The 12,242-nt window shown below is 39.8% G+C and overlaps 2 protein-coding genes and 1 long non-coding RNA gene across 4 annotated transcripts in view; 2 read left to right on the top strand and 1 right to left on the bottom strand.

The window, feature by feature from the left end:
* Positions 1-7,372, top strand: part of LOC134299906 (uncharacterized) — a 25,715-nt gene extending 18,343 nt beyond the window's left edge. Inside the window, exons 5-8 of one of the 2 annotated variants that reach the window (XM_062984056.1) lie at positions 265-414; positions 1,654-1,783; positions 3,012-3,217; positions 7,110-7,372. In XM_062984056.1, coding sequence (XP_062840126.1) covers positions 265-414; positions 1,654-1,783; positions 3,012-3,180 — 449 coding nt within the window. In that variant the 3' untranslated portion in view covers positions 3,181-3,217; positions 7,110-7,372. Of the gene's footprint in view, positions 1-264; positions 415-1,653; positions 1,784-3,011; positions 3,218-7,106 lie in introns of both variants that reach the window. The other variant, XM_062984055.1, reaches the window with a different exon arrangement.
* LOC134299907 (uncharacterized) overlaps positions 6,250-12,242 on the bottom strand; it is a 7,883-nt gene continuing 1,890 nt past the window's right edge. The window contains exons 2-3 of the long non-coding RNA XR_010007162.1: positions 10,619-10,824; positions 6,250-7,669 (exon numbers count right to left, since the gene is read on the bottom strand). This is a non-coding gene — a long non-coding RNA (uncharacterized LOC134299907). The remainder of the gene's footprint in view (positions 7,670-10,618; positions 10,825-12,242) is intronic.
* Positions 10,823-12,242, top strand: part of ascc2 (activating signal cointegrator 1 complex subunit 2) — a 41,050-nt gene continuing 39,630 nt past the window's right edge. Inside the window, exon 1 of the mRNA XM_062984052.1 lies at positions 10,823-11,131. Within this exon, the coding sequence (XP_062840122.1) occupies positions 11,102-11,131 (30 nt within the window). The 5' untranslated portion in view covers positions 10,823-11,101. The remainder of the gene's footprint in view (positions 11,132-12,242) is intronic.

Raw genomic sequence — 12,242 nt, 5'->3', positions numbered from 1 at the left:
AAATAGAAGCAACAAACTTATCTACAAGACACAGCAGGGGTGTAGCTATGAAGCTTGGCCAAAATGAATGCAATAACCTACTCATAAGCACCCTATAAGTTTGCCAGATAATTTGGCTAATTGTGGTGAATTCATTAGGAGGACTGATATTCTTGCACTTGAAATAAGAGGCTGAAGTGATCAGCAAAATTCACATGTGATTGTGCTGGCCAATATCATTAGGAAATATTGATTGTCCTGTAATAAAGTTTTTATCTTTTCCAGATAAAATACCTCTTCCCACCAAGATCAAAGAAGAATGTGGCCAAAACTGGAGCGATTATCAACAATTTCTCTTGGAATCACGACGATCTACTGAATCACAAATTAAAGGAATTAAGAGATTGAGTCTGGAAACATCTGTATTTCCAAAAGGTCAGTTGAGGTTAAGTCAAATAGACAGAGTTGGCAGAATCCTTAGGGCAGGGGTCCCCAAACTAAGGCCCGGGGGCCGGATGGGGCCAATCAAAGCCGTTTATCCGGCCCCCATGGCACAAGGGCAGAAGGGGGTTGGGCTAAATGACCCAAGGGGTCTCTTCTTCTCTTACAACCCTTATTATTATTATTATTATTATTATTATTATTATTATTATTATTATTTTCGTCTCAGGAGCAACCGGAGTTGCTTCTGGAGTGAGAGAATTGGCCATCTGCAAGGACGTTGCCCAGGGGACGCTTGGATTTTTTTTGATGTTTTACCATGGGAGGCTTCTCTCATGTCCTTGCATGGAGCTGGAGCTGATAGAGGGAGCTCATCCACGCTCTCCCCGGGTGGGATTCGAAACTGGCAGCTTTCATGTCAGCAACCCAACCTTCAAGTCACGAGGCTTTTATCCCCTAGGCCACCAGAGGCTTATTATTATTATTATTATTATTATTATTATTATTATTATTATTATTATTATTAACATTGAGGCTGGGTGGCCATTTGTCAGGGGTGCTTTGCTTGTGTTTTTGGTGCACAAAGGCAGAAGGGCGTTGGACTCAATGGCCCAAAGGGTCTTTTCCAACCCTCTTTTTATTATTATTATTGTTGTTGTTGTTGTTGTTATTTATTATTATTATTATTGCTCGGTGGCCAACTATAGTCCGGCCCTCCAACGGTCTGAAGGATCGTGAACTGGCCCCCTGTTTAAAAAGTTTGGGGACCCCTGCCTTAGGGTATTTTGACTTCTCACAGCTGAGCTTTTGGAGTACAGTAGAGTCTGACTTATCCAACATAAATGGGCCGGCAGAATGTTGGATAAGCGAATATGTTGGATAATAATGATTTTACAAATTAAGCACCAAAACATCATGCTTTACAAGAAATTTGACAGAAAAAGCAGTTTAATACACAGCAATGTTATGTAGTAATTACTGTATTTACAAATTTAGCACCAAAACATCACAATGTATTGAAAAGATTGACTACAAAAACATTGACTATTAAAAGGCAGACTGTGTTGGATAATCTAGAACATTGGATAAGCGAATGTTGGATAAGTGAGACTCTACTGTACCAGTAAAAGCCATTAAATAAATATTCTCAACCAAACATAATGTATGAAACATATAATAATGTAAATGCTGTGTACACTCCGTTTAATGATTTAATATTTGATCTTTTAATAGATTACATTGGGTGTACAGATGCAAGTACTTACCAAAGAGATTACAAAAACTGGCCCAGAGTCCGCAGTGGATTTAGTCGAGCAAATCGGAATTTCTCCAGCCCTTTGCTTGAAGATGCCTTCTATAAAAAGTAAGGGCAGGATCATTTCATGAATTTAGATTCATGTGCACAATTTAATGTAATGCATAGCAAATACCAAGTTCGTTGCAACTGATTTCCATTCCAAATTAATGAAGACAGAACTAATTTACTCCACTGTTTTAACTTTGAAAAGGAAACCATTACTCCTTTTGTGATTGTTTTAGTTATGTTTATATCTAGAGATGTGTGGCTTCACTGAATTGTGTGGAAGGACTGACCAATATAATTGAAAATTGTTACTAACCACTAAGCCTTGGAACTGGAAATGGTTTTTTTTTTTTAACCCTTCTAAATTCTTCTCAGGTCTCCTAAGTAGCCTTGGGCACAGTCTAAATTCATTTAAAGATTCCTCACCCTAAATTCATGATACTAGTCTAGTAACAAGGAGAAGGGCATAGCTAATTAAATGGAGAGCTTTTTTTTAAAAAAAAATCTTTCTCGGCCTATATAACAAATGATTTTATTGATTGCCTTCACTGTCAACACTCCACAGTCATTGGGTCTGTCTAGGCACAAGACTCCTGCGAAAGTGAATAGGTAAAGGTAAAGGTTTCCCCTGATGTTAAGTCCAGTCATGACCGACTCTGGGGGTTGGTGCTCATCTCCATTTCTAAGCCGAAGAGCCGGCATTGTCCGTAGACACCTCCAAGGTCATGTGGCCGGCATGACTGCATGGGGCATCGTTACCTTCCCGCCGGAGCGGTAACGATTGATCTACTCACGTTGGCATGTTTTTGAACAGCTAGGTTGGTAGGAGCTGGGGCTAACAGCGGGCGCTCATTCCGCTCCCGGGATTTGAACCTGGCACCTTTTGGTCCGCAAGTTCAGCAGCTCAGCGCTTTAACAAACTGTGCCACCAGGGGCCCCTAGTGAAAGTGAATAAAAATTGCTATTTCTTTTACTTGGAATTTCACTAGGAATTTCTAGGTCCTTCAGCCCAACCCTGTGGTCAACTTTCACCAGATATTGAGCACACTGGAGGACCCAGGGATTCCTAAGGAGAATATTTGAATAATCAGATTTGCAAAAGTCTGCCTTGCAAATGTGGAAAGAAAACATAGTGGATTAGCACTATGGAAATATCACTACTCTTAAATTTAAGGCCTCGACAAAGCTAAATCACAACTATCAAAAATTAAATACAGTAATTGTTCATAAATATAATGAACATAAATTGGCCTTATCTGCTCACCTTTCCTTCTGTTCGTTTATATAGTCACCCCTGGATGTCAGACTACAAGGACAACTATAGCATTTTCTTGAAAAAGTTACACTGGGCAGCCCGGAACCCTGTGTCGTCTTTCTGCTCTGCAGTGAAGCCCATTCCTCATCTCTCACATGGGATGCCCTCACAGACGCCAATAGCAGTGAATTCAGCCCCTTGAGAATGAGCAAGGGCACTTGGTAGCCACAGTCATTATGGTAGGTGCTAAAATTGACCTCCTAGAAGAATTAACATTGTTTTAATTAAAAAGAAAATAGGATAATTTTGTTGTTATTCCAGTCTGTCTTGTGATTAAAAATAAATCCACTTGAGGCTGGAAATACAATGTTGTTTTGCTGTGGATAACTAGGACCACGGACAAAAGTATCAGTGCCTGGCCCGAATTGAGCCAGGACAGAAAGACACTCACCAGGCTGAAGGCAAGCCACAAAGGTTTATTCGATCTGGCCAGAAAGGATGAGTATACAAGCAGGTGCTTTCAAAAGTACAGCATAATATGAATACAGAGACCCCCAAGTTTTATGCAACTGACAGTGATTCAAACCTCCCAGTCCCTCCCGATTTGCCAAAAGAGGGGCCAGTTTGGATCTGCACCCTGAATGCCTGGTGCTCTGATGACATCGCCGCTTCTAGGCAAGGATTCCTTCTGGTAGAAAGGAGAGAATGGGGATTGGTCTAGGAAGGCCTATCAGCTGTGGGAGGGGTCCCCATGGGAGGAGACAAGCTCTGATCCGGGCCCATATTTGGAAAATAATGAATTTATGAGTAGCTTAATTGCTCAATCACACATGATGAAATATTTTGGGAAAACAAAGGTGGGGCGTCCCAGATATTAAAGGTGATGATCTCTTTTAATCAAGTCTTGGAGTTGGAACAAAGGAGTCTGTCTATAAATGTACATATTTCAAGCTTCTAGTTCCATGGTCAGTAATCTCTCAGCCCAAGTGGAACACTTGGCTGAACAAACATCAGCTGGCCTTATTGGATCAGGCACAGAAACTGTGTATTGATCTAAATGTACACATAATAGACCTTGATTATCACCTTGTCAGGGATGGCTGGAGGGATCAGCCCAGCCTTGTTAGCAAAGGTAAAAACCTTAGGTTGCAGAGTATCAAACAAAAATAGAATAAAGCTGCAACAGAAATACAGCCCCGAAGTAATGTGGTCAAATAAAAACTACATTGTAGCATAAAGTCAACTTACTTTAATGCTGTAACAGAAGCATAATGCAGGAACAAAAAATACAGAGAGAGAATACAGGCAGAGTGCAGAGAATATATAAATGACAAACATAGCTCCACCTGTATCTGATTGATAAAGCTCAAAGTACAAGCATACTACCAGTTAAAGGTACAGACCTACTGGCTAAAAGTGAACTATATAATTTTGCAAACATTATAATACTTTCCAGGAAATATCTCTGCAGGGTGGCTGGAAAGTGACCTCTGAGGCTTATCTTGCTATCGCTATATCTATATCTCTATCTATCTATCTATCTATCTATCTATCTATCTATCTATCTATCTATCTATCTATCTATCTACACACACAGAGAGAGAGACAGAAATAGCACTAAAGGATACAAGTTGAAAAAAGATTAATATTAAGGGTTTGGAAACAATATAGTCTTTATGGGAGAGTTGCTGCGCTGTTTCGTTGCCAGTATCCTTCTTTTCTGGACTTGCGGAAGTCCAGAAAAGAATAAAAATGAAATAAAAATGATGTCTTTATTCTTGGGAAACTATAAATCATTGCCTGGGGGGTGTCATGTTGGACAGTAGTTTGGATATGGAAACGAAACAAAATTGAGAACTCCAGCAACAACCACTCCAATTTTCCAGCACTTTTGCCCAATGTGATTGTTGATAAAGGTGTTTTTGATATCTAGCTTCTGAGTTATGGTGTCTTGGCAACATTTGTTCAGGTGGTTTCACATTGCCTCCTTTTGAGGATGAGAGAATATAACTTGCCCAAGTTCTTCCAGCAGGTTTCTATGCCTAAGCAGAAATTGATTCACAGAGCCCTAGTGCAGCTAACACTTCACCCTGCTGCTCTGCTAAAATAGAGGAACCCCTTATTACTTTTAGATTTTATCCCTTAAGGGCTTTTTAGAAGCGTATTGTAAGGATTCATGCCCCTCCATTTATATGACATTGTCTCATTGAAAATGCTGGGAGTGGGATTTAGAAGGATGCTGTTTAGTTTTTAAATGTATTTTAAAACATATTTTAACTTTTATATGACACAAATATCTAATGTTTTTTAAATTTATTTTTTATCTACCTTGTTTTGTATCATGACTACTCTATGTAAATATGTATGTAAGTAAAAAAAATCCTAAACATTTCTTTGATCAATAAAAGAATACAAGCATTCCCAAAGTTACAAATATCCAACTTACAAATGACTCATAGTTTAGAATGGGGGTGTAATAACATGGAGAGAAATCTACCATTTGGAAGGAAAATGCACTCTTGAAAAAGTTCTCATGGGGAAAAGGTGTCTCCACTGAAGCTTTCTCACCAATTCTTAGTTCCACAACAAACCGTTAAAAAAATCCAGTTATTACAGTGACAGAAAGTGAGGTGGAATCTTCTGAACAGGTGACAGACAACAAAACAAACACCACAGGGGTGTTAACTCTTCCCTGTGGTATCCGTGTGCATGTTGTGTATGTGTGACTGGTGTTACACTTTAAAAATGACTTACATAAAGATTCAACTTAAGAACAAATCTATTTGTAACTTGGGGACTGCCTGGAATGGAAAAGTAAGAAATACTGCAATAAGTATGTTTTTAAATATTATCATGAGCACCAGCAAAGAATTGCTTCTTAAACACTGATAGAGAAATGGGAAAAAATGACCCTTTAAAAAAGCATCAGGTTGACCTCAGTGGAGAATAGAATAGCATAAGACAGCCTCTTGCTCAAATATCCTTTGGTGACCCAGGAAACTGGGTTTTGTAAGAAGATGACACACTTTTTCTTTCACCCTGAACCTCCAAATCCACCCATTCTGAAATCTGCATTATCATTATTGCGTCATTGAATGGGCTGCGATAAACTGTGCAAGTGTTTTGAACCCTGAAAATATCCTCTGATCCCATGTAGAAGTATTCACCCTCTATGACTTTTCCACATTTATGTTGTGCTACACAGCCTGATACTGAAATGGATTATAATTGGCATTGTTACCGCTTGAAGTCCAGAAAATACTCAATATAGTTAAAGATGCAAAAATATTTTTATTGAGGCACAAAAGTTAAGTAAATAAAAAAGGTGCATGAATTCTAAACATCACAATGGAAGATACAGACTTTGTAAATAGTTTCTTTGTAGTTTCTGAATGCATTTGAAGGGAGTGTCTATTGATCGAAGCTGCCAGTTCTGTTGAAGGCAAAGTTGATCTTTGAGTTTTCTTCTGAAACGAGACTTTAGAGGAGCTCTCCAAGGTGCTGCATTCTTTTTGGATGTGGAGATTCTCATTGAACCACCGAATCGCTGCAATCATTGGAATGTTCCCTTAATAATCTAAGTGTGGCTTTGCCGATATGATCATTTCCTATCTTGAGATGTTTCTCCTGAATCAGTTTAGAAAGTTAGGTCTCAGCAGAGAGCAAATCGTGAGAGAAAAAGAAAGGCAATCAGCAAACAGGTTTATTTTCACTAGAGACTTTTTAAACTCACTAAAATTTGCCATTTTATTATGCGGGATTTGTAAAGGGTGGGGAAAATACAGCAAACAGATCAATTGATGTTTGAGAACTTATCCCTTGCTGGTTCAAACAAATATCCTTCTAAACCAGACTCTACTTCAAAAAGGTGGATTTATCCAGCCCTAACTCTCTAACTATCTTGTGAAATTTATGCTATCACATCACAGGACTGCAGATGCCATACATTCTTTTTGGATTATGGGAAGAAGTGGATTGGTTCTAGTATGGCATTCATTTATAACACAGATGTTATTCCAGCATCGGAAAGTTCCTTGTACATGTTTTTCCTTCATGAAGTTTATTCCCATTCATTATGAAATGGCTTTTACATAAATTCTATTTTTTCTTTTAAAATGTTCTATCCAGCAGCACTACAAGCAACATAAGACATCAGCCATGTTGGTATGAGAGTGCAGAAGCCCCAGCGTCTTTTATATATCATATTTTGATGTATATTTATGTTTTATATGTACCATACCTAAGTTTTGATTAGAAGTCTATGTAACAAAGTAAACTAGTGCCTCATGTTGAACTGTATATAGAAACTAACAATGCCACAATACTTAGAATAAGTAATCCAAATATATTTTACCAAGTTGTTGTATCTTTTAAATAAAATACTTTAACAAGAAGATGGAGTGCCCTGTTGCATAAATTCAGTTTTGGGCCTCTTGGGTCATGTGCAGCTTGGTTTCAAATCAAATTACAAGTGGAGAAAGGGAAATATCAGGATTTGTAAGGGCTGCGAACAGGCCACCTGTTTCCCCATGTGTTGCAGCTCTTGATTCACCCAGAAGCCTCCTCCACGTTCACTTGCTTTGATATGGCCAAGTGGTGCCATATGGCAAGCAGCTGAGTCACAGTGAACCTCTTGATTTTAAAGGTGACAAGACAGTCTTTGTCCCATGGAAAGCTGAAGCTGTAATGTACTGGTCAGGAGAAAGAGATGAGAATCAGGACATCTTTGGTTCAGATTTTGTGTCAACTACAAGCGCATCAGGTAGACTCTGGCAGATAACTATTTAGAGATGATTTTAATCTATTTTAATTGGCTGAAGGCAAAACAGGGAGAACCAGGTCAATAAGTGGGGAGAAACCTCTTGCTATTTTGTGGGTATTTATGTTATGCTATCAATAGTATGGAGCCCCTGGTGGTGCAGTGGATTAAACCGCTAAGCTGCTGAAATTGCTGACCGAAAGGTCGGAGGTTCGAATCTGGGGAGTGGCGTGAGCTCCCGCTGTTAGCCCCAGCTTCTGCCAACTTAGCAGTTCGAAAACATGCAAATGTGAGTAGATCAATAGGTACCGCTCCAGTGGGAAGGTAACAGCACTCTATGCAGTCATGCTGGCCACATGTCCTAGGAGGCGTCTATGGACAATTCCGGCTGTTTGGCTTAGAAATGAAGATGAGCACCAACCCCCAGAGTCGGACACAATTAGACTTAATGTCAGAGGGAAAACCTTTACCTTTACATATCAATAGTATACAAAAGAAAGGAAAACCTGAACAATCTGGTCAACTGTTTATGTTTATACTCCTGTAACCTGACTGGGAATGTGAGAGATAGCAGTATACCTCTCAACCAGAGGAATTAGTATTCACAAACAGAAGTGAAAAACAACCAGTCCCACTCCATCCATAGAATCTAGCGAACAAATAAAGCAGGCTCAGTCTTCTTTGGTCAAAACATATAAAGTAGGCTTATATATAATTAAAGGTGGGTCTTAATTTACATTATGTTCTTAATGTAAATCGAAATTGACAAGTCTATGAGAAAGCACTGGAGACTAAGGACCTTGTCACATTAACCTGTCTGGTTCTGGAACTTCTAGGAACAAAAGCAGCTCACCATGCAGAAACACTGGAAACTTTATTTTCCCTTTTATCAGAGTACAAGAAAGACAGTCCTTCCAAGGCAGGCAGAATGTTGGGTTATATAGTCTACTGCCCGCACACACCCCTCCAACCTATCTCAATCCTATCTCAATTCTCATAACAAAGGACAGCTGGCCTTATCAGCTCAGCCTTTCCCTCCTTCCCCTTCTTCTTGCATTTCACACATGTCAGGGTGACCAATTCAGCCTTTTCACACAATTGGAGTTGGCATCCTGACATAAATCTATAGATTCGCCATGCATCGTGGCAAATCCGTGGTGGTCCGGCAGGGGATCTGGTGAACCCACATTGCCTGAACTCCATCAGTGGTGATGAGCTCTGCAGTAAAAGTAGAAGGCCCAGCCGCTGAGGATGCTGCCACAGTATATGCATCTTTGTCATTATTTATTTAATTGCATAATTCCTGATACATAGCATTTCTATGTTACAGGGCTCAGCTTTCTTCTAGGCTGACATTTAAATAGCACTTTACTATCAGGTTCAGCTAAACTAGGAACAACTCCAGCTCTGTTTTCGGCACAGTACATTATCTTGGTACATCATCAATTTTGGTGCATCAATTGTATCATCTTTAAAATGGGGCTATTTTTAGATACCCTTTGAGTCATACTCAGCCCCAACATCATGAGGAACGTTGTGATGATTTAATTTTACTGCTCTGAAAGAACAAAAATCAGAGCAGCAACATGAACACATGGTAAAATATTCCCAAATAGAAAGCCCTTTTTATTTGCTGCTTATCTTTGCGTGATTTGGTTAAGGATGCTTCTGCTTCAACCAGAGAAGTCAGCCATAGCAGAGCACTTGATGAACCAACTTGGATATAGTATATTATTTAAGGACACAGAAATGCTGGACCACTCTAACAACTCTCATGTCAGACTACACAGAAAAGCCCTTGAAATCCATAAGCATGTGGACAATTTCAACAAAAAGAAGGAAACTATGAAAATGAACAAAATCTGGCTAAAATCAGAACAGTAAATAAAGAGCAACACTTTGAAAACAAAGGAATTCCAGACATGAATTAATCAGGGGCAGTTAACACCTCTGAACAAAAGAATCCCTCAGGCAGGAAGAAGCCAGGACATGAATCTGGCAAGGCCATTAATGCTAATCAAGGTGATTAATTAAAACATTCACACTGGCTTCCAACAGACAAGAGTTCTTCTCCCACCCAGGATCTTCCACAGATATATAAACCTTTCTTGCTTCGTTTTTCCCAATATGCCTCACAACCTCTGAGGATGCCTGCCATAGATGTGGGCAAAATGTCAGGAGAGAATGTCCATTCTGGCCATGAAAGCCTTCAACAACATCTTACTTTGTTCCCTACCATTGAAGTCCATCTTCTGAAATGACCAGCTATCCTATGTCCTTTTCCCCATCCTTTCCCAAGATTCCGCTTTTTTATCATGTCAGAAGCAACTTGAGAAATATTGCAAGTCACTTCTGGTGTGAGAGAATTGGCCATCTACAGAGATATTGTCTAGGGGATGCCCGGATGTGTTACCATCCTGCTGGGAAGCTTCTCTCATATCCCCACAAGCTAGAGCTGACAGAGGGGAGCTCATCCCATCTCGCAGATTCCAACTGGCAACATTCAAGTCAGCAACCCAACCTTTAGGTCAGCAGTCCAGCTGGCACAAGGGCTTACCTGTTGCGCCACCACGGCTCCTCATCTTTCACTATCTTAAGCTGACAACACATTCTGGGCTCCGTTTACATGCCCTGCAGAGTCCCACCGAAAATGCTCTTATGTTATGTGATGTCTCCAATGGGACTCCATTTCCAAAGCACATGGAAACAGAGCCCAGAATGTGTGAGATGATGTCCATAATAACAATGGATATGCATGGACAAATCTTTTAAAAATTTGTTCCATTTTAAAAACAACAAAATGTTCTTTCCATTTCCAATTGCAAAAAAATGTGGAAGTTGGAAAATTCTTATTAAAAAAAAGGAAAAGGTTGCCACTTACATATTTGAAATAGAGGAGGGACTGAAACTCCGAGGATATAAAATGTAGGCTCCACAGATGCAGAGAACTTGGTGAACCTCCTGTTGACTCTGTACGGTGTTAGCATAATCGATGGCAAAGGACAACCAGTGGACTCTCGGCAGCAGAACAGTTGCTTAGACCAAATGTTTTTTCTGAGGGCAAGCATAAGCCAGATGGAGACCAATCTGGTAGCATGATAAAAAGAACCATTATATAAATGGGCTGCTTGTTTTTAGACGACAATAGTTTGGTTCTCAGGAGGGGAAAAAGACTGAGATGGCTTTGTGATGAATGATTATTACCATTATGGCTAAAGATTAATGAAAATGGAAGGCCTGTAGACCTGTGAATAAAGATGGACATTTTTGGAGGGTAATGAAGCTCCACTATTGTCTCCATCTGGTAACATTTCTTGCAGCCAACCATCTTTTTTGAGGTTAACAAGACAAGAGAGGAACCAAAATGTCTGTTGCTGCCTACATCAGGACTAAGGTAAGCAATTTTATAGATGTTTATTTCATTCAAGTGAACAAAGGATACCCAATGTTACCACAGGACCACCAGTTAGATGAGATGTTTGTGTTATTCTGCAATGTTTACTTTACCAGACTTCATGATAGAAAAAAAATTCTTATTGATTGCTGGTAATTAAATTTCATAACTAATTTACTCATTGAGTTTTGCTATGCCTCACATTACCCTTGGTTTATACAGTGGCTGCATTCTACCACACTTTAGAAATACTGCAGTGTTTTGATTTCTACTTCTCCCATTTTAGACATCAATTGCTAGCAAAAGCATCTAGCTTCACTTCAGGTAGAAACAGCAGGAACTGCCATTGGAGGAAGGAATTTGAGACCTCCGCAAGCTTGGAAAAAGCAGGACCAACAAAGCAACTCCCAATTTGCATTAGTATAATACCCCAACAGAAACCAAGCCCAAATGGTCTTGCTCTCCTGTTGCCCACTCTGAGGATATTTTAAAAGTAAGTAAGGAAATGGGACAGCAGATAACTGGCCAGAGTGAAGCTGGATGCTTTTGTTAGCCACAGATGTCTAACTGCCAAACTGGGACAGGTAGAGTGTATCCATCTCCTGACCCTTGCAAATCTGCTGTCTTGCATGTATGTATGTATGTATGTATGTATGTGTGTATGTATGTATGTATATATATATATATATATATATATATATATATATATGCAGAGCCCCGGTGGCAAAGTGCGTTAAAGCACTGAGCTGGAGACCGAAAGGTCCCAGGTTCAAACCCCCGGGAGCGGTGTGAGCAGCCGCTGTTAGCTCCAGCTCCTACCCACCTAGCAGTTCGAAAACATGCCAATGTGAGTAGATCAATAGGTACCGCTCCGGCGGGAAGGTAACGGCGCTCCATGCAGTCATGCCAACCACATGACCTTGGAGACGTCTACGGACAACGCCGGCTCTTCGGCTTAGAAATGGAGATGAGCACCAACCCCCAGAGTCAGACATGACTGGACTTAACGTCAGGGGAAACCTTTACCTTTATATATATATATATATATATATATATATATATATATATATGCAAGACAGTAGATTTGCAAAAGTGTATATATACACACACA

Source organism: Anolis carolinensis, chromosome 6, assembly GCF_035594765.1.
Source record: "Anolis carolinensis isolate JA03-04 chromosome 6, rAnoCar3.1.pri, whole genome shotgun sequence".
Classification (NCBI taxonomy): domain Eukaryota; kingdom Metazoa; phylum Chordata; class Lepidosauria; order Squamata; family Dactyloidae; genus Anolis; species Anolis carolinensis.
Note: the sequence above shows the minus strand (reverse complement) of the source record. Positions and strands in the feature narration are given on the sequence as shown.